General features: G+C 45.7%; 1 protein-coding gene across 1 annotated transcript in view; it reads right to left on the bottom strand.

Moving 5' to 3' along the window:
• Positions 1–23,427, bottom strand: part of crocc2 (ciliary rootlet coiled-coil, rootletin family member 2) — a 367,498-nt gene that overhangs the window by 336,515 nt on the left and 7,556 nt on the right. Inside the window, exon 2 of the mRNA XM_070882196.1 lies at positions 22,280–22,430. Within this exon, the coding sequence (XP_070738297.1) occupies positions 22,280–22,430 (151 nt within the window). The remainder of the gene's footprint in view (positions 1–22,279; positions 22,431–23,427) is intronic.

The following is a 23,427-nucleotide window of genomic DNA, read 5'->3' on the forward strand; positions in this document are numbered from 1 at the left end:
ATTATGTACTCAGACCTCTGGAGTGATTCTTGAACCCATGACTTTCTGAGCATTGAGCCAAAGCTGGTACCTACAGATTGTTTGTGGCAATAGGAAAAGGATCCGACACTTCAATACGGGATACTCTGCAACTTATCACAATTAATTCATTCTTCAGAATTCAGCCCTTCATGAACTCTCCAAGGAAGAAAATCATGTCAATGAGTAGCTTGTGGGTGGCAAGGCCATGGGATCTGCTCCAATGGATAATGACCCCACTAAAAGTTGTAAGAACAGCAGCAAAGGAGTGCTACAGTGAGGATCATTCCTCTGCAAGCATGGTCATTGAGAGGACCATCTGAGTCTTAAAGGGACACTTCTGTTGCCTCGACAGACTGTGGGGGACTCTGCATTAGGCTCCAGTTTGCGTGTCCTGCTTTGCTTTTGCCTGCTGTGCGTTGCACAACTTTGCCATATAAAAAGGCCTGGACTTGGACCTTGCTAGGAAGATGGCTCTAGCTGCTTTGGAGGCAGAAGTACATGGAAAAGAGTATCATGGTAACTATCACTCAAGTGACTTCTAAATTACTGCTGCAAAGGGCATTAGAGCACAGCTGATCACTGAAGTGTTCTGCTCTGTTTAACACAGTCTACTGTTATTGCCACTGTCTTAACTCCTTCTCTCCCACCATCAAGTAAAAGATGAATCCTTCAATCCAGTATCCATCTAGAATATTATAATACATCAGCCCTCTTTGCCTCGACAAGACCATACCAATAATCACCACCTGATTGAATAAGTCAACTCAGCATAAGTGCATCCTTTCCTGTGTGACTAACATGAATACAAAGCACGGCTTTCGTGCACATTCTCCTTTAATACGACAAACTCCAAAGTGAGCAGAAGCCAACCTACTCTTTCTGAAAACTTGTCTAAATGCGCCTTTCTTTCTGTTATTCTAGTTTTCTGGAGGGCAAGTATCATGGAAGGTAATTCACTGCTCCTATGCAACAAAAGATACATGGGACCAAGGTGGCACTCCTCTTGTGGCAGCTTGCTCTCGGATTAGAAACTGGATTGGAATACTAGTGACATTCAAGCTGCTGTACACAGCTTTAAGATGTTCTTCGCACCATGCTTGGGTAGAGGTTTTTAATCACCATTCTCACTGAGGATGCATTTACTGCATTTATGGAGTTGAACCCAGGCAGGCTGGTATGACTTGCAATGTGCCACTGGCATGGTGCTCAGAAGGGGAAGATCAGAGGCCTGGCATGTGCTGCTGTCCTGCGTGAGGGCAGTATCAGGCAGGTCAATTCCAGCCGCCACCATTCCACTGAGCTCTTATATTTGTGCCCCAACTGAGCAGCAGGCTGGCTGATCTGGTTACAGTTATCAGATCCTGAGAGCCCTGAGAGACATCAACCTGCACCCTGGCCACTCGGCTCTGGAAGCTGCTACGCCGGGTCCTGTCTGTTCTGTTGCCTATTGTCATCAGGGCTGCAGTCTATGCTCCCTGGAGGAGGAGGAGGAGGAGGAGGAACCAACTGGTCTGTGGCTGCTTCGTCAGTGTGGGTCTGCTCCAGATTCCAGTGAAGCTGTCACATGCTATATTGCTGTCAGCAATAAAGAAAAGGCTGCTTTGATGTTGCTGCACAAGATAGCTTTAGACTCTAGAATTATACTGTCAGTTGCCGCACATGCTTGGAGACTGACCTCAGAGCCTGTACGTAGGTATAAAGCTCCTTGAACATCCTTCTTTTCAAATATGCTTGAGATTTAGGCCCCAAAACCCCTAAGCTATGGTCAATCTTCTCCTCAGCTTCCACTGAGAAGGTGGCCCAGCCTCACCCACTCCCCACTGTTCTGCTCCTTCATGCTTGGTACGTAATCTGATTCCTCCTAGTGGAAGTATAAATGAGGATGCAAGTGACCCAGAGGGTGGCATCAACTGCCACCAAGCTCATGATCTACAAAGCTATAGTGATACCCGACCTCCTGTATGGCTCAGAGACATAGACCATGTACAGTAGACACCTCAAGTCACTGGAGAAATACCACCAACGATGTCTCCGCAAGATCCTACAAATTCCCTGGGAGGACAGGCGCAGCAATGTTAGCGTCCTCGACCAGGCCAACATCCCCAGCATTGAATCACTGACCACACTTGATCAGCTCCGCTGGGCAGGCCACACTGTTCGCATGCCAGACACGAGACTCCCAAAGCAAGTGCTCTACTCGGAACTCCTACACGGCAAACAAGCCAAAGATGGGCAGAAGAAACGTTACAGGGACACCTTCAAAGTCTCCCTGATGAAATGCAACATCCCCACTGACACCTGGGAGTCCCTGCCCTAAGTGGAGGAAGTTCATCTGGGAGGGCGCCGAGCACCTCAAGTCTCATCGCCGAGAGCATGCAGAAATCAAGCGCAGGCAGCGGAAAGAGCATGCGGCAAACCAGTCCCACCCACCCTTTCCCTCAACGACTATCTGTCCCACCTGTGACAGAGACTGTGGTTCTTGTATTGGACTGTTCAGCCACCTAAGGACTCATTTTAAGAATGGAAGCAAGTTTTCCTCGATTCCGAGGGACTGCCTATGATGATGATGGCAGAGGAAGATGTGGTAAGAAGCTGATCCAGAATCTCATGGATGAGTTGACTTTAACTTCCTTTCCCTCTTCATCACCAGCCCTGTCTTTGTCAGCCTCATGGTTGACAAGGAAGAAGCTCCACTTCCTCCTCATCACTATCTTCCTCATCCTCTGCCCCGTTCCTGCAATGGATCTGCATGGAAGGAGAGTATAAGCGAAGAATGGGCAAGCAAAACCCCCTTGGGATTAAAGAGGCTGAGATGGGTGTGGAAAGTTGTTGCTGTGGGCCGCCTCAGAGATACCACAGGGTCTGTGTAGGTTCCCAGCCATTAACCTGGCACTGTCTAGGGGGTGGCCTTTGGGGTCAGGTTCACCTCTGACCTTCTGAGCAGTCCGAATCGCTCCCACTCCCTGGGTTCTAGACTCTGGATTTATTTGCGGGATGTGACAAAGTGCAAGAGACAACTGTTTTGGTGCAAAGAACTTCAATTTTATTAAGAACATGAAAATACAATGTCAAACTTGTAATCATTCAAATAAAGAACACTATATCACACATTCAAAGGGATTACAGAAAATAATACACCTCCCACCTCCCAATGCCTAACTCTGACTAAGTTAAATTCCAAGGCAAACAGGGACTATTCTCACCAATCCTTTATTGACAGTTGGCGGTGGTTCACGATTTCGGGGTTCGCTGGACTCTATAGGTTCTGCTTGCCGTACTCCGAACGTCGTAGAAGACTTCTCACTGCGTAGTCTTCAGTTGGGTGGTGTCCGCTGATGCGTTAGGGCACGTATTGGACTTATGGGGTGAGTACCCACTTTCTTTCGTTAGAAATAGGTTTCAAAGTCTCTTTAGGTAATGTTTTCACCTGTTGGTAGTCAGGACTAGATTGTAGAGTGAAAACTTTTGAATCTTCGGTTTCTTCTTTGAGGAGCTTTGTTTCGGAGTTATTCGATCGCGGTGTTTTCGGTGTACCAAGTTGGCTGTGGTCGGTTGCTGTCACGATGGTGATGTCCAAGGTTCTGGGGCTGCTTTCTCTGCCATGGCGATGTTTTTCCTTCCTTCTCGATAGCAGGGCAGTGTGACCCCGGTAGTGTTGTCAAGGCTGGAGAGGCTTGTTAAAACTGCTGCGGTGGTCTCTCTCCTTTCTCCCTCTGATGCATTGCAAGTGGATGCATTATCTCGTTTAAAACAGGGCCCCACTTATACTGTGGGAGCTGTTCTAATCTTTGCGCCAAATCAGCCCTGATTCTTTGTTTAATTTTTGGCAGGCTTGATATCTCTTTGTCATATTTTGGCAGGCCTATTAATGTTAACCTGTCTTGGATGTGTCGATCTTTTAAATTTGTTTCTTGATGGGGAAAAATTAGCTCTGGTATTTGCAATGACTGCCTAGGTCTGGGTTTTCCATGCGATGTGCCATTGTCATTATATATATGCTGTATTGGTTTCTTGCTCAGGGTGATGGCTGCCTATCTCTGGGTTGATTGTTGCTATGTTAATGTCTCCTGGGGAGAAGGGTTTTCGAATTTACACAATTCCCCAGACGATTTGTTTTAGCTTCAATACCCCAGACAGTTTCAATCCTCAAAACTGGTTTCTTTTGAAGGATAGTTATCCTTTAGTTCTTAGCCCTTCCCACACGGACCCAAACTGCCTTAAAAAATCCCAAATTTGATTAAAACTCGTAGTTTCTTCCATGTGCACTCAGGATCTCAAACTTTCTGGTTGATAGTTCCAAATTAAATTTCCTTTCCAATGAGTCCAAACACTGGGGGGTTTCCCCACAAATTATGCAACCTTACAACGGTGCCCTGACCTCACCATTTCCAATTGCAAGAGCAGACAATTTGCATGAGGTTGTTTCCCCTGGCTGGAGAGTCTAGAACTAGGGGATATAATCTCAAGATAAGGAGTCAGCCATTAAGGACTGAGATGAGGAGGAATTTCTTCAATCAGAAGGTTGTCAATCATTGGAATTCTCTACCACAGAGAGTTATGGATGTTCAGTCGTTGATTACATTCAAGACTGAGATCGATAGATTTTCGGACTCTAAGAGAATCAAGGGATATGGGGATCGGGCGGGAAAGTGAAGCTGAGGTCAAAGATCAGCTATGCTCCTAGAGAGGCTATATGGCCTACTCTTGCTCCTATTTCTTATGTCCTTATGTTCTCCTGTAACTGGATTGAGTGAATTAGATGACGGCAAACAACTGAGGACTCTTCCAGGTGACATCGGACAGCTGATGTAAGATGCAAGAGATGTGGTGGTACCACCTGTTAAAGTGGAGGAAGGGACTTTAAGAATGTGCATGCAAGTAAAGTGCTGTTATGGAAGATAGCTACACTAGCAGTGGTATCCCTAATTATTGCCCTCTTTAACAAGAGTGTAGTGTGAACGGTTAGTTTTGCAGCTTTTAATTTTAGAGGATGAAGTGTATATTCAAACCCAGGATGACCAAATGGGACAAGGGAGAGAGGTCAGTGTGTTACCTTGCCTGCTCTTGTCAGATCATTGAACTTCTTGCAGCACTGGTCTATAGTCCTGGGTGAGCCAGTTGGCACTCAATGCCAGTGCTATCACCCTCCACATGGCACAAGGCACTTCTGAAGGCCTTCTCCTGTGGATAACCAACAGTCTCTCTCCCCTCTGCTCAGTCTCCTTTGGGAAAGATTTAGAGATTACGCTCACTGACATTGCTCTTCTCCTGTACCACCTTGCAATGCTGTTGTCCCTTCTTCAGAAATCTGTGCCAGAAGCTCCTGTAGAAGGTATTCTTAAAACATGGGACAAAATTGCACGAGATACCTGATAGGGATCTCAACGAGTCAAACACTTCACTGCTGCTCCCTCAGCCTGCTACTGCAATCCTCAGCCAGACTTAGCTTTTTAAAGGCTATGCTCTAATTCTAAAGCCCCACCCAGCATATAACTCACATTTTACATGGGATTTGAGCTGGTGATGCTCGAATGGATATGAAAATGAGTTAACCCACGAAATTCAGGTGTATAAGAGACCGCACCTCCTGACACATTGATGAAAATACGGCGCAGCTCACCGGATGGAATTTCGGAGCCTTGTTGTCATTGACCAGCTTTAATCAACAAACTTGGAAAGATCATCATCAACCACTTTACACTGGAGGTGGCATTTTATCAAAAAGTGGTTTGCCAACCATGAGTTTGACAATAAGCTTCACAATGTGCCAGAGAGTCAGTGCACTGCCCAAGTTGGAAAGGGCCAACAAGACTTAGAGTTCCACAGGTTCAACTGAGTTAGTTAAACCCACAGTTCTAGCTCTTGGGGTGAGCTATATTGGCAGAACATGGGGTGAGCCATGCTTGCATTACATACATTAGGCTAGAACCTCCACTTTTGAGCTTATCATCCAAAAATGGGTGTTATTTCCAGCGTGGGCGGTAAAAATGGGTTTTCAGATCAAGTTGACATTTTTGAAAATGGGCATCACCACAAGCAATATCAAATGGGCGGTAGCGTTAAATTTTTTTGACCTTCTGCCGTAAAGTGTGGCCATCCTTAGCAACGGCATGGTAACGCTCGATTCAGGAGGTCAAAGGTCGTCATGACATGTGCAGAAGAGGAGACAGAGAGAGAGGGAGCTCAGAGGGACTGAAGGCGTGTCTGTGTGTGGTGTGGCTGCTTTTGGAGGAAGGAGGGTGACTTTAGAGCTTCACAGCAAGTAGGCAAACAAAAAGTAGCTGGTAACAGCCACATATTTGACCGAATTTGCCCTATAATGGAGGGAGAGGAGGAGGTATCACAGCACACTGTGGAGACTGACGCAGGAGAGCAGTGAGGTGGGAGAGGATCACATTGGAGACCGCAAAAGAGCCAGGAGTTTCTTGGACGAGGCAAATGCCTCCCTCCTGCAGGAGGTCGAATCACGCTGGGGTGATTTGACACAGGGAGAGCGTGGGTAGCCCACCCCAAAGGACTACCAGAGGATATGGTCTCGTCGACAACCAATGAGGTGCATGAGGGCAACTGATGCTGCAAATGATGGAACGACCTTGTGGGATCCACAAGAGTAAGTATTACATTGATTTACATGTACTTATGTATTTATATAATTTGATTTGTAACAGTCATGAGTTACTATCAGCAGATGTGAGGTCTTCCAATTTTACCAGGAATGTTTTACTCAAAGCCTGCGGTCACGGTGAACGTCTTTAGGTAAAGAATGATAACAATTATAATAATCATGATTACATCTGTTGGTTATGTGTTGTATCAGTGTCTGTGACAGTACCGAGCAATGATATCATGCAATGATCCCATGCCATGTCGTCCTGTCACCTTTTACAGAAGAAGCTATCGATGATGAGGTCCATGCAGAGGTGAACGGGTGGGGGGGCCACCAGTCCCCAGCGACATCACTGACATGCAGGAACGAGTGCTAGCATTCATGAGGAAGCACCCCCGGACAGCCACGGATGCATCTGCAAACCCTGAAGTGATGCCACGTGAGTAAAGCTTACACCATTGCGTGATGTAAAGTCAATAGATGTCACACCAACTCATATCCGACCAATCATATATGATGGATGATTTCTAAAAGTGTCATAGAAATAATGCTGGCCTCTTGAAAATCACTGCAATCCACAATGTGTTGATGGTCATGAAATGTGATGTCTGCGATGATTTTGAGAGCGGTGGTGCTTTTAGAAACATAAAAACATATAAAATAGCTGCAGGAGCAGTCCATTTGGCCCTTCTAGCCTGCACCGCCATTCAATGAGTTCATGGCTGAACATGTAACTTCAGTACCCCATTCCTGCTTTCTCACCATACCCCTTGATCCCCCTAGTAGTAAGGACTTCATCTAACTCCTTTTTGAATATATTTAGTGAATTGGCCTCAACAACTTTCTGTGGTAGAGAATTCCACAGGTTCACCACTCTCTGGGTGAAGAAGTTCCTCCTCATCTCGGTCCTAAATGGCTTACCCCTTATCCTTAGACTGTGACCCCTGGTTCTGGACTTCCCCAACATTGGGAACATTCTTCCTGCATCTAACCTGTCTAAACCCATCAGAATTTTAAACATTTCTATGAGGTCCCCTCTCATTCTTCTGAACTCCAGTGAATACAAGCCCAGTTGATCCAGTTTTTCTTGATAGGTCAGTCCTACCATCCCAGGAATCAGTCTTGTGAACCTTCGCTGCACTCTCTCAATAACAGGTTAGGAGACCAAAACTGTACACAATACTCCAGGTGTGGCCTCACCAAGGCCCTGTACAACTGTAGCAACACCTCCCTGCCCCCGTACTCAAATTCCCTCGCTATGAAGGCCAACATGCCATTTGCTTTCTTAACAGCCTGCTGTACCTGCATGCCAACCTTCAATGACTGATGTACCATGACACCCAGGTCTCGTTGCACCTCACCTTTTCCTAATCTGTCACCATTCAGATAATAGTCTGTCTCTCTGTTTTTACCATCAAAGTGAATAACCTCACATTTATCCACATTATACTTCATCTGCCATGCATGTGCCCACTCACCTAACCTATCCAAGTCGCTCTGCAGCCTCATAGCATCCTCCTCGCAGCTCACACTGCCACCTAACTTAGTGTCATCTGCAAATTTGGAGATGCTACATTTAATCCCCTCGTCTAAATCATTAATGTACAGTGTAAACAGCTGGGGCCCCAGCACAGAACCTTGCGTTACCCACTAGTCACCGCCTGCCATTCTGAAAAGTCCCCATTTACTCCTACTCTTTGCTTCCTGTCTGACAACCAGTTCTCAATCCATGTCAGCACACTACCCCCAATCCCATGTGCTTCAACTTTGCACATTAATCTCTTGTGTGGGACCTTGTCGAAAGCGTTCTGAAAGTCCAAATATACCACATCAACTGGTTCTCCCATGTCCACTCTACTGGAAACATCCTCAAAAAATTCTAGAAGATTTGTCAAGCATGATTTCCCTTTCACAAATCCATGCTGACTTGGACCTATCATGTCACCTCTTTCCAAATGCGCTGCTATGACATCCTTAATAATTGATTCCATCATCTTACCCACTACGGATGTCAGGCTGACCGGTCTATAATTCCCTGTTTTCTCTCTCCCTCCTTTTTTTAAAAGTGGGGTTACATTGGCTACCCTCCACTCGATAGGAACTGATCCAGAGTCAATGGAATGTTGGAAAATGACTGTCAATGCATCCGCTATTTCCAAGGCCACCTCCTTAAGTACTCTGGGATGCAGTCCATCAGGCCCTGGGGATTTATCGGCCTTCAATCCCATTAATTTCCCCAACACAATTTCCTGACTAATAAGGATTTCCCTCAGTTCCTCCTCCTTACTAGACCCTCTGACCCCTCTTATATCCAGAAGGTTGTTAATGTCCTCCTTTGTTAATACCGAACCAAAGTACTTGTTTAAATGGTCCGCCATTTCTTTGTTCCCCATTATGATTTCCCCTGATTCTGACTGCAGGGGACCTACGTTTGTTTTTACTAACCTTTTTCTCTTTACATATCTATAGAAACTTTTGCAATCCGTCTTAATGTTCCCTGCAAGCTTCTTCTCGTACTCCATTTTCCCTGCCCTAATCAAACCCTTTGTCCTCCTCTGCTGAGTTCTAAATTTCTCCCAGTCTCCGGGTTCACTGCTATTTCTGGCCAATTTGTATGCCACTTCCTTGGCTTTAATACTATCCCTGATTTCCCTTGATAGCCACGGTTGAGCCACCTTCTCTTTTTTATTTTTACGACAGACAGGAATGTACAATTGTTGTAGTTCATCCATGCGGTCTCTAAATGTCTGCCATTGCCCATCCACAGTCAACCCCTTAAGTATCATTCGCCAATCAATCCTAGCCAATTCACGCCTCATACCTTCAAAGTTACCCTTCTTTAAGTTCTGGACCTTGGTCTCTGAATTAACTGTTTCATTCTCCATCCTAATAAAGAATTCCACCATATTATGGTCACTCTTCCCCAAGGGGCCTCGCACAACGGGATGGCTAATTAATCCTCTCTCATTACACAACACCCAGTCTAAGTTGGCCTCCCCCCTAGTTGGTTCCTCGACATATTGGTCTAGAAAACCATCCCTTATGCACTCCAGGAAATCCTCCTCCACCATATTGCTTCCAGTTTGGTTAGCCCAATCTATGTGCATATTAAAGTCATCCATTATAACTGCTGCACCTTTATTGCATGCACCCCTAATTTCCTGTTTGATGCCCTCCCCAACATCACTACTACTGTTTGGAGGTCTGTACACAACTCCCAATAACGTTTTTTGCCCTTTGGTGTTCTGCAGCTCTACCCATATAGATTCCACATCATCCAAGCTAATGTCCTTCCTAACTATTGTATTAATCTCCTCTTTAACCAGCAATGCTACCCCACCTCCTTTTCCTTTTATTCTATCCTTCCTGAATGTTGAATACCCTTAGATGTTGAGTTCCCAGCCCTGATCATCCTGGAGCCACGTCTCCGTAATTCCAATCACATCATATTTGTTAACATCTATTTGCACAGTTAATTCATCCACCTTATTACGGATACTCCTTGCATTAAGACACAAAGCCTTCAGGCTTGTTTTTTTAACACCCTTTGTCTTTTTAGAATTTTGCTGTACAGTGGCCCTTTTTGTTTTTTGTCTTGGGTTTCTCTGCCCTCCACTTTTTCTCATCTCCTTTCTGTCTTTTGTTTTTGTCTCCTTTTTGTTTCCCTCTGTCTCCTGCATTGGTTCCCATCCCCCTGCCATATTAGTTTAACTCCTCCCCAACAGCACTAGCAAACACTCCCCCGAGGACATTAGTTCCGGTCCTGCCCAGGTGCAGACCGTCCGGTTTGTACTGGTCCCACCTCCCCCAGAACCGGTTCCAATGCCCCAGGAATTTGAATCCCTCCCTGCTGCACCACTATTCAAGCCACGTATTCATATGCGCTATCCTGCGATTCTTACTCTGACTAGCACGTGGCACTGGTAGCAATCCTGAGATTACTACTTTTGTCCTGCATATGCTGTGGTTAGCGCTAGACTCACCTTGTCACCCTAGCACCCCCTTCTCCTCTAACAACCTCATTTGTGCCTTGCAGCTCAGCCAGCAACGCAGCCCCAGGCAAGGCCACAGAAGCCTGAAGGTGGAGGTGCGGGGCAGGAGTCAGCGGACGAACCTACTACATCTGGTGCTGAGGAGCTCTGATTCTCGCCCGTCAATCCGCTGGGCCTGTTTTCGACGGATGAGAGCGTGGACTTCGAAGAACCTGCATCGCCATGCTCCAGAACCCATTCCACCCTCAGGCCATCTAGTGGTCCACCGGTCATTCCCACCTCCATTCTGGCGGTACTGGCCCCAAGCACCTCTCCACAGGGCACCCCATTTATCCCCAGGACGGCTCAGACGCTGCGGAGGCCCTGTGGATGCGGCAGGTCCGTTCCACGAGCACAACATGACAGCGGAGAGATGGTACAGTTGTCCAGGAGGACCGTAGACATTCGTAACCAGCTCATCGAAGCTTTGGGGGGCATATTCCGACACCTGGCCACCATGTCCGAGTACATTCCGTGCATGGCGGAGTCCCTGGATGTGCTAGCCAGGAACACTGCTGCCACAGCCCTCCCAGTGGTCCCAGAGCGTGGCACTCCACCCCTAGGTTCTGCACGACCACTGTGAACGACAGATGAGAGCAAGGACCAAGATCCTGCTTCTGCATCAGAGAACCCCCCCCCCCGCCGCTCCCGTACCCGTCCAACCAACGCATCTGCCTTCATCCCCCCAATGAGGCACCGCCTGCAGAGCTCCTCGGCTAAATGCCATGGAGCGAGGAGGGGAAGGGGTAGTGGTGGGGAGAAGAAAGAGAGGGGGGAAGGAAAATGAGGTGCATGTCCGCAGGTGATGGCTGTGTTATATCTCCATCTGGGTATATGCAATTTGTTGCAATGTATTGGGGGAGGGAACCACCCTCCTGCTTTGCCTTTGTATTCTGTGTTGCTGGACATGTTGACCATATGATTTATGTCAATGGTGGAAAAAGTGGGATGTGCGCGGGGTTTGGGTGTTATTGGCTGTATTACTTATGATTTCAGACCAATGTTGGTATTAAACTTTTGTTATTGAACATAACCTCATAACCTTGTTGCGCATTGCCTCAGATAACTGGACCATTACACACTGGTAATTCCTTACCGTGAAAGGGTTAAATACAACTTTGCATCAATCGACGTAAACTTTAACTGGCACCAAGGTGATGGGCACCATTGATGTCTGAGCTGCACAGCAGTGTGTCAGCGTCGTCACTCACATCAGCGCTCTTTCAGGCAAATCTTTCTGGTATCAGTTCCTCACGTTAGTGTGGGATTTAACAAATGCCAGCCACACCGCTGGCATCCGTCCCGGTTAGTTCCACTTTTTATGGGTGGTTTTTTGAGCGGGCGATATTCTAGCCGATATGTGTGCAAGATGGTGAAATTGACAGTGGGCGATCTCCATGGCCGCTAGTTTGGGTAAATATGCTCTTTACGCCAAAAAGCAGTCGGCAAGCATTATTATTGAATCTCGGCGTTACGTCCGTGAGGAAAGTAACGCTGGGCGATATTATGAGTGTTGAAATCGCCCATTCTGCTGATTCCACCCAAAAAAGGTGGGCGGGCAGTAATATTTTTTCCTGGTGTTAAGCACATGGGGAAAATAACGCTCGCCGATAAGTCTCCTAAAAAAGCCCGTCAGTTTTCATTCTGTGCCAAAATGGGTGATATCTGGGCATTATACGTCATTTCAGCGGTTAAATGGACGTTAAGTGGGCGTTAAGCAGGCAAAAAAGTGGAGGTTCTAGCCCATTGAGTTGCATACGCAGCACACCTCAGTGCATTACTGAGGGATTGCTTCCACTGTTAAATGTGTCACCTTTTGGATGAGATGTTAAACCAAGGCCTCATCTGCCCTCTCAAGTGAATGGAAGGATCTCATAGCACTATTCAAAGAAGAGCTGGGGAATTCTCCTGCTGTCCTGGGCAACATTTATCTCTCAACCAACACCACCAAAACAAATTACCTGGCCATTTGTCTCATTGATATTTGTGGGACATTTTCGTGTGCAAATCGGCTGTCATGCTTGCCTACATTACAGCAGTAGCTACATTTCAAAAGTATTTCATTGCCTTTAAGCACTTTTGGGCGTCCTGGGGACCTGAACAGTGCTATATAATGCAAGTTCTTTGTTTCTTTCTTTACATGAACTGAGCTATACTGTCAGTACATGAAGTGAGTTGTAATGCTGTCACTATGAGGTACTATAGTTAAGTTGCACCAGATGCAGGTAATTTGTACCCCTCGCATTTTATATCAGCAGTGCCTTGGATTAGCAATACCCAATACACTTTGTGCGGTCGTGCTGTGCACAAATTTGGTATTGGTTTCACCCACTCTGGTTACACTGACTTCTGAAATCGGCATTAATCATTTCAATCATTGTGGGCCCAAAAGCAGATAACGGCCATTCAGTTATTAATTAACGACACTAGTGCCACAACTTGCCTTCTGGTGCTACACAGCCATTTGACATGAAACATTCCCAATTGAATTGACATGCCATTCATGAGCAGCCCCTGAGCAACACTCACAACCTGCATTCTTTCCCACTGCTAATGCAACTGTTTCCTGAGTAGTCATGGAAGTGAGAATGCTTCAGCGGGTATCTGAAGAGGTCAACTGGTGGTGCAGTTGACATGTCACATTACAGAGCACATTTGGATTAGAACATTCAGCCATGCAAGCACCCTAATTAGTATATATATTTAGGGAAATAATTCATAAAATGTGTGATGGAACCTGCGTACAGAGGACATGGGACCCCCTCCAGCCATAACATGGGCATGGGACAGGTAGGAGACCTCCAGACCCCGCATGGAATGCCCCGCCCTAGGTTTAATCCAGGACATAAGAAAGTCTGGTCCTTACAACAACAGGGAACCTGCTGAAGGAACCTAGAAGGCCAAACCTATCCCTTTCTTCGCCATCTATATATACCCTGTGTATGGCAGTCAAGGAAGGGTGCCAGACATCCAAAATGAATTCTGTTAATCCGGCCACAGGGAACACAGCATCTGTAAAGTATGCACCTGTGAGTATGCTCACAGGTTTGTAGAGCTGTTGCATTGTGAGAACCCATGTAGCAAATACATTACAGCAGCCTTTCTGCCTGAGAAACCTTCCAGAGCAGTATCACTGTGCAGCTCTCCAGGAGGGGCTCCAGAGGTCTCTGCAGAAGTGAGGAAAGCGGGCGAGAAGTCCCTGTAAAGAGCCTTCAATAGTAAGCTGGGAAGACAATGTTGAGAATCCAAGTGCACATAAAAAATCCTATGATCTGTTCAATCCTTTAGATTGTTGCTTCAATGTAGTCCCCATTTTCACCGAATATAGAGAATGGTGTAAATGTCTCCACACCCTGACCATACCCCCATAGATTCATTGCCTCCCAACAGGGTTTAGAGAATTTGTGAAAAAATTTGATTTGCCCTTCATGAACATAATTAACATGAAGATTGCATACACAGGCTGTCATTCTTCTTTTGAGAGTATTTGAACAACAGATTCAGGAAACTATAGACCAGTTAGCCTTACATCTGTCATTGGGAAAATACTGGAGTCCATTATTAATGAAATAATAGCAGGACATTTAGAAAATCATAATACAGTCAAGCAGATTCAGCATGGTTTTACAAAAGGGAAATCATGTTTGACAAATTTGTTGGAGTTCTTTGAGGATATAATGAGCAGAGTGGATAAGGAGAACCAGTAGATGTCATGTATTTGGATTTCCGGAAGGCATTCGATAAGGTGCCACATAAAAGGTTACTACACAAGATAAGAGCTCACGGGGTTGGGGGTAATATATTAGCATGGACAGAGGATTGGCTAACTAACAGAAAACAGAGAGTCGGGATAAATGCGTCATTTTCAGGTTGGCAAACTGTAACTAGTAGGGTGCCACAGGGATCAGTGCTGGGGCCTCAACTATTTACAATCTATATTAATGACTTGGATGAAGGGACCGAGTGTTTGCTGATGATACAAAAATAGGTGGGAAAGCAAGTTGTGAGGAGGACAAAAAGAATCTGCAAAGGGATAGAGACAGGCTAAGTGAGTGGGCAAAAATTTGGCAGATGGAGTATAATGGAAATTGTGAAGTTATCCACTTTGGTAGAAAAAATAAAAAAGCAAATAATTTTTTAAATGGGGAGAGATTACAAAATGCTGAGGTACAGAGGGATCTGGGGGTCCTTATACATGAAACACAAAAAATTAGCATGCAGGTACAGCAAGTTATTAGGAAGGCAAATGGAATGTTCACCTTTATTGCAAGGTGGATGGAGTATAAAAGTAGGGAAGTCCTGCTCCAACTGTACAGGGCATTGGTGAGACCACACCTGGAGTACTGCGTACAGTTTTGGTCTCCTTATTTAAGGAGGGATATAATTGCATTGGAGACAGTTCAGAGAAGATTCACGAGGTTGATTCCTGAGATGACGGGGTTGTCATATTAAGAAAGGTTGAGCAGGTTGGGCCTATACTCCTTGGAGTTTAGAAAAATGTGAGGTGATCTTATTGAAAAGTATAAGATACTGAGGGGCTTGACAGGGTAGATGCAGAGAGGATGTTACCACTCATGGCGGAATCTAGAACTAGGGGGCATAGTTTCAGAATAAGGGGCCCAAGTTTCCACATGATTTGCGCCTGATTTTTAGGAGCAACTGGTGGAGAACGAACTATCTTAGAAATTGCAATTCTCCACATTTTTTTTCTGCAGTTCTAGTCAGGTAGAACAGTTCGACTTTGGAACAGAATTTTTTCTTCAAAAGGGGTCGTGTCCGGCCACTGACGCCTGATTTGAAAGTTTCCACAGTGAAAACGTACTCCAAACTAACTTAGAATGGAGCAAGTGAAGATTTTTGTAGAACTGAAAAAACCTGTTCTACACGTTAAAAAAATCAGGCGCAGGTTACAAATTAGGCGTCCAGAACGAGGTGGGGGGGGTGGTTGGGGGGGGGAAGGGAAGTCATTAAATTCTACAATAAATCCTTATTTATACTTCTACAAATATTATACAAATAAATCCAACCTGAATAAACATTTATAAGCAAAGAAAAGATTAAATAAACCATCTTCCTACCTGTGTGAAAGTGCTTCAGGCAGGCCTTTTGGGACCGAAGGCTGAACGGGCCGGCCCGAGACTTCGGGCAGGGCCCGTCCCCAGCACCAGATTTACAGGTAGGTGGCGTTGGGTCGGGTCGGGGAGGTTCGGTTCGGTTCGGGTCGGGGGGAGGGAGGGAGAGAGAGGGGGGGAGGGAGAGAGCGGGTGTCGGGTCCGGTCCGGGGGGGGGGCGGTGGTGGGAAGCGGGAGTCGAGTCGGGTCAGGAGGAAGCAGGAGCTGGCCGTGGGAGGAGCCTTATTCACGCAGCCCCAGTGAGGCCATTGGTCCAGGGCTAGGGGCTGCGTGCTTCGGGCCCCTCCCACACAGTTTCGGGCGCCTGGAGCTACTGCACTTGTGTGCCCACTGTAGCGTGCATGTGCAGAGGTCCCGGCACTGTTTTCAGCGCAGGGACCTGGCTCCGCCCCCCCCACAGCTCCTGCTGCGCTGCGCCGAGGGCCAGAGGACCTGCAGGGAGGTGGAGAATATGGAGGATTTTTTTAGGCGCATTTTGTGGCGCGAAAAACGGGCGTCCAGGTCGGGACTGCGCCGTTCTAGGCGCGTGTGGAAACTTGGGCCCAAGGATTCGCCCATTTAAAACGGAAATGAGGAGAAATTTCTTCTCTCAGATGGTCGTGAATCTTTGGAATTCTCTGCCGCAGAGAGCTGTGGAGGCTGGGTCATTGAATATATTTAAGGTGGAGATAGACAGATTTTTGAACGATAAAGGAGTCAACGGTTATGGGGAGTGGGCAGCGAAGTGGAGTTGAACATAAGAACATAAGAACATAAGAATTAGGAACAGGAGTAGGCCATCTAGCCCCTCGAGCCTGCTCCGCCATTCAATAAGATCATGGCTGATCTGGTCATGGACTCAGCTCCACTTACCCGCCCTCTCCCCGTAATCCTTAATTCCCTTATTGCTTAAAAATCTATCTATCTTTGACTTGAAAACATTCAATGAGCTAGCCTCAACTGCTTCCTTGGGCAGAGAATTCCACAGATTCACAACCCTCTGGGAGAAGAAATTCTTTCTCAACTCGGTTTTAAATTGGCTCCTCTGTATTTTGAGGCTGTGCCCCCTAATTCTAGTCTCCCCCACCAATGGAAACAACCTCTCTGCCTCTATCTTGTCTATCCCTTTCATGATTTTAAATGTTTCTATAAGATCACCCCTCATCCTTCTGAACTCCAAGGAGTAAAGACCCAGTCTACTCAATCTATCATCATAAATTAACCCCCTCATTTCTCGAATCAGCCTAGTGAATCGTCTCTGTACCCCTTCCAAAACTAGTATATCCTTCCTTAAGTAAGGTGACCAAAACTGCATGCAGTACTCCAGGTACGGCCTTACCAATACCTTTTACAGTTGCAGCAAGACCTCCCTGCTTTTGTACTCCATCCCTTTCGCAATGAAGGCCAACATTCCATTTGCCTTCCTGATTACCTGCTGCACCTGCAAACTAACCTTTTGGGATTCATGCACAAGGACCCCCAGGTCCCTCTGCACCACAGCATGTTGTAATTTCTCCCCAGTCAAATAATATTCCCTTTTACTGTTTTTTTTCCCAAGGTGGATGACCTCACACTTTCCGACATTGTATTCCATCTGCCAAACCTTAGCCCATTCGCTTAACCTATCCAAATCTCCTTGTAGCCTCTCTGAGTCCTCTACACAACCTGCTTTCCCACTAATCTTAGTGTCATCTGCAAATTTTGTTGCACTACACTCTGTCCCCTCCTCTAGGTCATCTATGTATATTGTAAACAGTTGTGGTCCCAGCACTGATCCCTGTGGCACACCACTAACCACTGATTTCCAACCGGAAAAGGACCCATTTATCCCGACTCTCTGCTTTCTGTTCGCCAGCCAATTCTCTATCCATGCTAATACATTTCCTCTGACTCTGTGTACCTTTATCTTCTGCAGTAACCTTTTGTGTGGCACCTTATCGAATACCTTTGGAAATCTAAATACACCACATTAAAGCCATGATCAGATCAGCCATGATCTTATTGAATGGCAGAGCAGGCTCGAGGAGCCAAATGGCCTACTCCTGCTCCTATTTCTTATGTTCTTATGATTCCTCTCAGATTTATTGATAAAAGATTAGAATCAAAAGCAGGAATTAGTTGATTCATTCAAGAAATAGAGGCAGATGGAGAACTTAGGATGGACAAAGAGGAAGGGAGTGAAGAAGTTAGGATAGGAGAAGGGAGAATGGAAGGTTAGGATGGGGAAAGGGGACAGGATTTTGAAGTTAGGATGGGGTAAGGGGAGGGAGGGGATTGTTAGTTAGGATGGGAAAAGAGGAGGGGATTTTAAGGTTCAGATGGGGAAAGGGGAGGAGATTTTAAGATTAAGCTGGGGAAAAGGGAGAAGATTTTAAGGTTAGGTTGGGGAAATTGGAGAGACTTGTTATGTTGGGAAAAGCGGAGGGGAGGGAGGAGATTGTAAGGTTAAGATGGGGGAAGGGGAGGGGATTGTAAAGTTAGGATGCGGAATGGGGAGGAGAATGGAAGGCTGGCATGGGGAGTCAGGGTAGAGTGGGAGTCCTTAACCTTGAATCTGGACTCCATGAAGTCTCATTCCTTCAGGTCAAATAAGGAGATGAAACCTCCTGCTGATTATCATCTATTAGTCAGGAAATTGTGTTAGGGAAATTGATGGGATTGAAGGCCGATAAATCCCCAGGGCCTAATAGTCTGCATCCCAGAGTAGTTAAGGAAGTGGCCCTAGAAATAGTGGGTGCATTGGTGGTCATTTTCCAACATTCTATAGACTCTGGATCAGTTCCTACAGATTGGAGGGTAGTTAATGTAACCCCACTTTTTAAAAAAGGAGGGAGAGAGAAAACAAGGAATTATAGACCGGTTAGCCTAACATCGGTGATGGGGAAAATGTTGGAATCAATTATTAAAGATGTAATAGCAGCACATTTGGAAAGCAGTGACAGGATCAGTCCAAGTCAGCATGGATTTAAGAAAGCGAAATCATGCTTGACAAGTCTTCCAGAATTTTTTGAGGATGTAACTAGTAGAGTGGACAAGGGAGAACGAGTGGATGCGGTGTATTTGGACTTTCAAAAGGCTTTTGACAAGGTTCCACACAAGAGATTAGTGTGCAAAATTAAAGCACATGTTATTGGAGTAAGGTATTGATGTGGTTAGAGAACTGGTTGACAGACAGGAAGCATTGAGTAGGAATAAACGGGTCCTTTTCAGAATGGCAGGCAGTGATTACTGGGGTACTGCAAGATTCAGTGCTGGGGCCCCAGCTATTTACAATATACATTAATGATTTAGACGAAGGAATTGAATTTAATATCTCCAAGTTTGCAGATGACACTACGCTGGGCAGCGGTGTGAGCTGTGAGGAGGATGCTAAGAGGCTGCAGGGTGACTTGGACAGGTTCGGTGAGTAGGCAAATGCATGGCAGATGTAGTATAATGTAGATAAGTTTGAGGTTATTCACTTTGGTGGCAAAAACAGGAAGGCAGAATATTATCTGAATGGTGACAGATTAGGAAAAGGGGATGCACAACGAGACCTGGATGTCATGGTACATCAGTCATTGAAAGTTGGCATGCTGGTACAGCAGGTGGTAAAGAAGGCAAATGGCATGTTTGCCTTCAAAGCGAGAGGATTTGAGTATAGGAGCAGAGAGGCCTTACTGCAGTTGTTCAGGGCCTTGGTGAGGCCAAACCTTGAATATTGTGTACAGTTTTGTTCTGCTAATCTTAGTAAGGACATTCTTGCTATTGAGAAAGTGCAACGAAATTCACCAGACTGATTCCCGGGATGGCAGGACTGATATATGAAGAAAGACTGGATCAACTGGGCTTATATTCACTGGAATTTAGAAGAATGAGCGGGGATCTCACAGAAACATATAAAATTCTGATGGGATTGGACAGGTTAGATGCAGGAAGAATGTTCCCGATGTTGGGGAAGTCCAGGACCAGAGGTCACAGTCTAAGGATAAGGGGTAAGCCATTTAGGACCAAGATGAGGAGAAACTTCTTCACTCAGAGAATTGTAAACCTGTGGAATTCTCTACCACAGAAAGTTGTAGAGGCCAATTCGTTAGATATATTCAAAAAGGAATTAGATGTGGCTCTTATGGCTAAAGGGATCAAGGGGTATGGAGAGAAAGCAGGAATGGGGTACTGAGGTTGCATGATCAGCCATGATCATATTGAATGGTGGTGCAGGCTCGAAGGGCCGAATGGCCTACTCCTGCACCTATTTTCTATGTTTCTATGTTTCTATCGCTCTCCCTCAGCTGATGAATCAACACTACTCCCTGTTGAACATCAATTGGAGGAAGCCCTGAGGATAGCAAAGGCACAGAATGTATTCTGAATGGGAAAGTTCAATGTCCATCACCAAGATTAGCTCGGTATTACCACCACTGGCCGACATGTCCGAGTCCTGAAAGATATATCAGCCAGACCTGGTTTGCAACATGTGGTGAAAGAACCAACACAAGGGAATAACCTTCTTGACCTTCCTCACCAATCTATCTCTCCGAGATGCATCTGCTCTTGACTCCCCAAAGCCTCTCTATCACCTACAGGGCATGTCAGGATTGTGATGGAATACTCCCCATTTGCCTAGATTGGTACAGCTCCAGCAACATTGAAAAAGCTCAACACTATCCAGGACAAACCAGTCCGCTTAATTGGCACCCCAATCATTGACTTAAACATCCACTCTCTCCACCATCAGCATACCGTGGCTGCAGTGTGTACTATCTACAGGATATATTGCAGCAACTTAGCAAGGTTTCTTTCGCGGAAACTCTCAAACCCACGACCTTACCACTGCATTTAGGGTTAGGGTTAGGACAAGGGCAGCAGGTGCATGGGAACACCGTCACCTCCAAGTTTCCTTCCAAGTCACACAGCCTCCTGACTTGGACATATATTGTCATTCCTTCATTGTCGTTGGACCATTGATGTCAGGAAGCACTTCTTCACAGAAAATGATTAAAACATGGAATGGTCACCAGGTAGGTTAATGGAGGAAAACTATGGAGCCAATTTAGAGCAAATTGTGTGCTGTGATAGGTGGACCATCAGTTTCAATGAAAGAATGAGCTGGATAGGCCAAATGGCCTCCTTCAGTGATACTTACCGTTGAGTGAAAAAAAGAAATATTTGCATTTATACAGCACTTTATCATATCACTGACAGGTCTCAGAGTACTTCACACAATGAATGCAGTGATGATGCAGGCAAATTGCCAAACTTTAATACATAGGCTGATATTCAACCTGCTAGCAGCACGGTGTGAATTAATTTTACGTACCATATAATACAGGCACTCAAATACTGGAGCACAAAGGGATCTGATGTATTTACAGGTTCTGATGTGCCAAAATGAACAGAGTGAAGAAGCTGAGCCCTACTGCATATTCTGGAATACGCAGGCACATCCTCACTTATCCATTATGTCCAAAAAATAACAATTTTAGAAAACATAATTCTGTATGTGAGCTTATAAATAGTCCCAGTATAACAGGTGTTAACAACGCATTCTCTGTGAACAACGGTGTAATATTTTTAATTTCTGCTACGTGCTACCTGTTACTTGATTTCACTATGAAAGTTTGAAAGATGGCCAAGCTGTGCCATGAGTTGGTGGATATTTATCTTGCAGACGGTGATAAGCTGAATGAAAAGAACAGCTAAGAGCAATAAAGCAAATTAATCCTGCACTATTAACCGAGCAAGAAGCACTGAAGGCATGCTCAGTACACAGCAACATTAGCAGCTCAGCAAGTAGCGAAAACAAGGAGCTCAATTGCAGTCACGTGCTGACTGGCTCTGAGCATTAATTGGAATCCGCCCAACTTGAAAATGCACAGGGAAGTTGTGTGTTGGCAACAAAGAGTAAAAATTTACTGCAATCTTCCGGCACTAAAACTGTGGCCCACCTACAAGATGCACTGCAGCAACTCACCAAGGCTTCTTCGACAGCACCTCACAAACCCACACCCTCTACCATTTGGAAGGACAAGGGCAGCAGGCACATGAGAACACCACCATCTCCACGGTCCCCTCCAAGTCACATACAATCCTGACTTGGAAATATATTGTCCTTCCTTCATCGTCTCTGGGTCAAAGTCCTGCAACTCCCTCTCGAACAGCACTGTGGACGCACCTTCAAAACACAGACTGCAGTGGTTCAAGATGGCGGCTCACCACCACCAATGGTGTTTTTTTTGTCTCACGGGAAATTAGGGATGAGCAATAAATGTTGGCCTTGCCAGTGACTCCCAAAACCCGTGAATGAATTTTTAAAAAGCCACTCCCACAGACTTAACAAAATACAATACACTGCAGCAAGCACTGGAGTACAATAGCACACTGCAAAGGCTTCAGAAGACAGAAGTCATTGCCCTTGTAAAACTAAATGTAAATGTCACTCTTCATTCCCATAGTAATGCAGGCATTGTATTCACCATTACCCCTCTGCTCCCTAGTAATGTGACTCCTATTTAGAGCTGTACACTAACCTTCCATTCTTTCCTCAGTTAGATTCTTGGTAACGATCTGTCGGATTCGAGCAGGGACTGGAGTTGGTGCAGCGCCCTCCCCTTCTCCACGAACCGTCAAACTTTTGTCCTCTCCACTCACCTCTGGGTTCAGGACAGTGTCTTCTAGCTTCTGCAACAACATGAAAATAACGAAGTGAGACACACATACACAGACGCTCAGATCCACAAACTCAGAATGCACTGCAACACCTACCGTAGCTTCCCAGGCACTTAAAATAATAAACCTGGAGAATCTAATCCCAATGCCAGTGAACGGTGCTATTTTGTAAAGTTTTCCTGCTGTTAGCCAAAACCTTTATTAACATTAAAGTAACAGAAGTGTTAAGAGAAAGCAAGGGAATGATGAACCCTAGAGGGAAGAATGCCATACGCATGTCCATGTGCATGTCCATGACAAACTGAACTGTTGGACTGACCACTGGAGGAACATCTACCATTAGAAGGATACAATGATTTTAGACCTTATAAGACACAAGGATCTCAATAAGAATTTACATCAGGTTAAGCCATTTAGTGCCCCAGAATCACTAGACAGAGGTAATGAAGTCAAACTTAGTGCCCATTATGGCCAGAAACTGGGCAAAGGTGAGGTGTCACAGATCAGAAAATTGGGCAGAAATCAGCTCCAACTGATTCGTGTAGTTTTGCACCATCAGCTTTACTGAAGTCCTGAACATTTTCTTTTGCCTCCAGCTCCTTCCAGACTGTGGACATCAGCCTTTCAGTCAATATGTAGCCCATATGACTTGGCCCAACAAGTAACTTAGTCCGATCCCACCCTCTTGCTTGCTCCCCACCAGGACAGCGTTGCACAGTGGGTTAAGCATTGGACAAATGTTAATTAGTCCCCAGCGCCAATTTTTCGGTCCTGTCAGAGCCACCATTTTCGGCCGCTGTTAACACCTGGTCGCAGTGGCACCAGCAGCTCTTGTAGCGGTCACGAATTTCTAGGCTACAGACTTGCACTCATAATGGGCCTTTCATAACCTCCGGACATCCCAAAGCACTTTACAGCTAATTATGTATATTTTATGAAGTGTAATCACTGTTGTAATGTTGGAAATGCAGCAGGCAAATTGCGCACAGCAATGTGATAATGACCAGAT

This window comes from Pristiophorus japonicus, chromosome 6 (assembly GCF_044704955.1).
Source record: "Pristiophorus japonicus isolate sPriJap1 chromosome 6, sPriJap1.hap1, whole genome shotgun sequence".
NCBI lineage: Eukaryota > Metazoa > Chordata > Chondrichthyes > Pristiophoridae > Pristiophorus > Pristiophorus japonicus.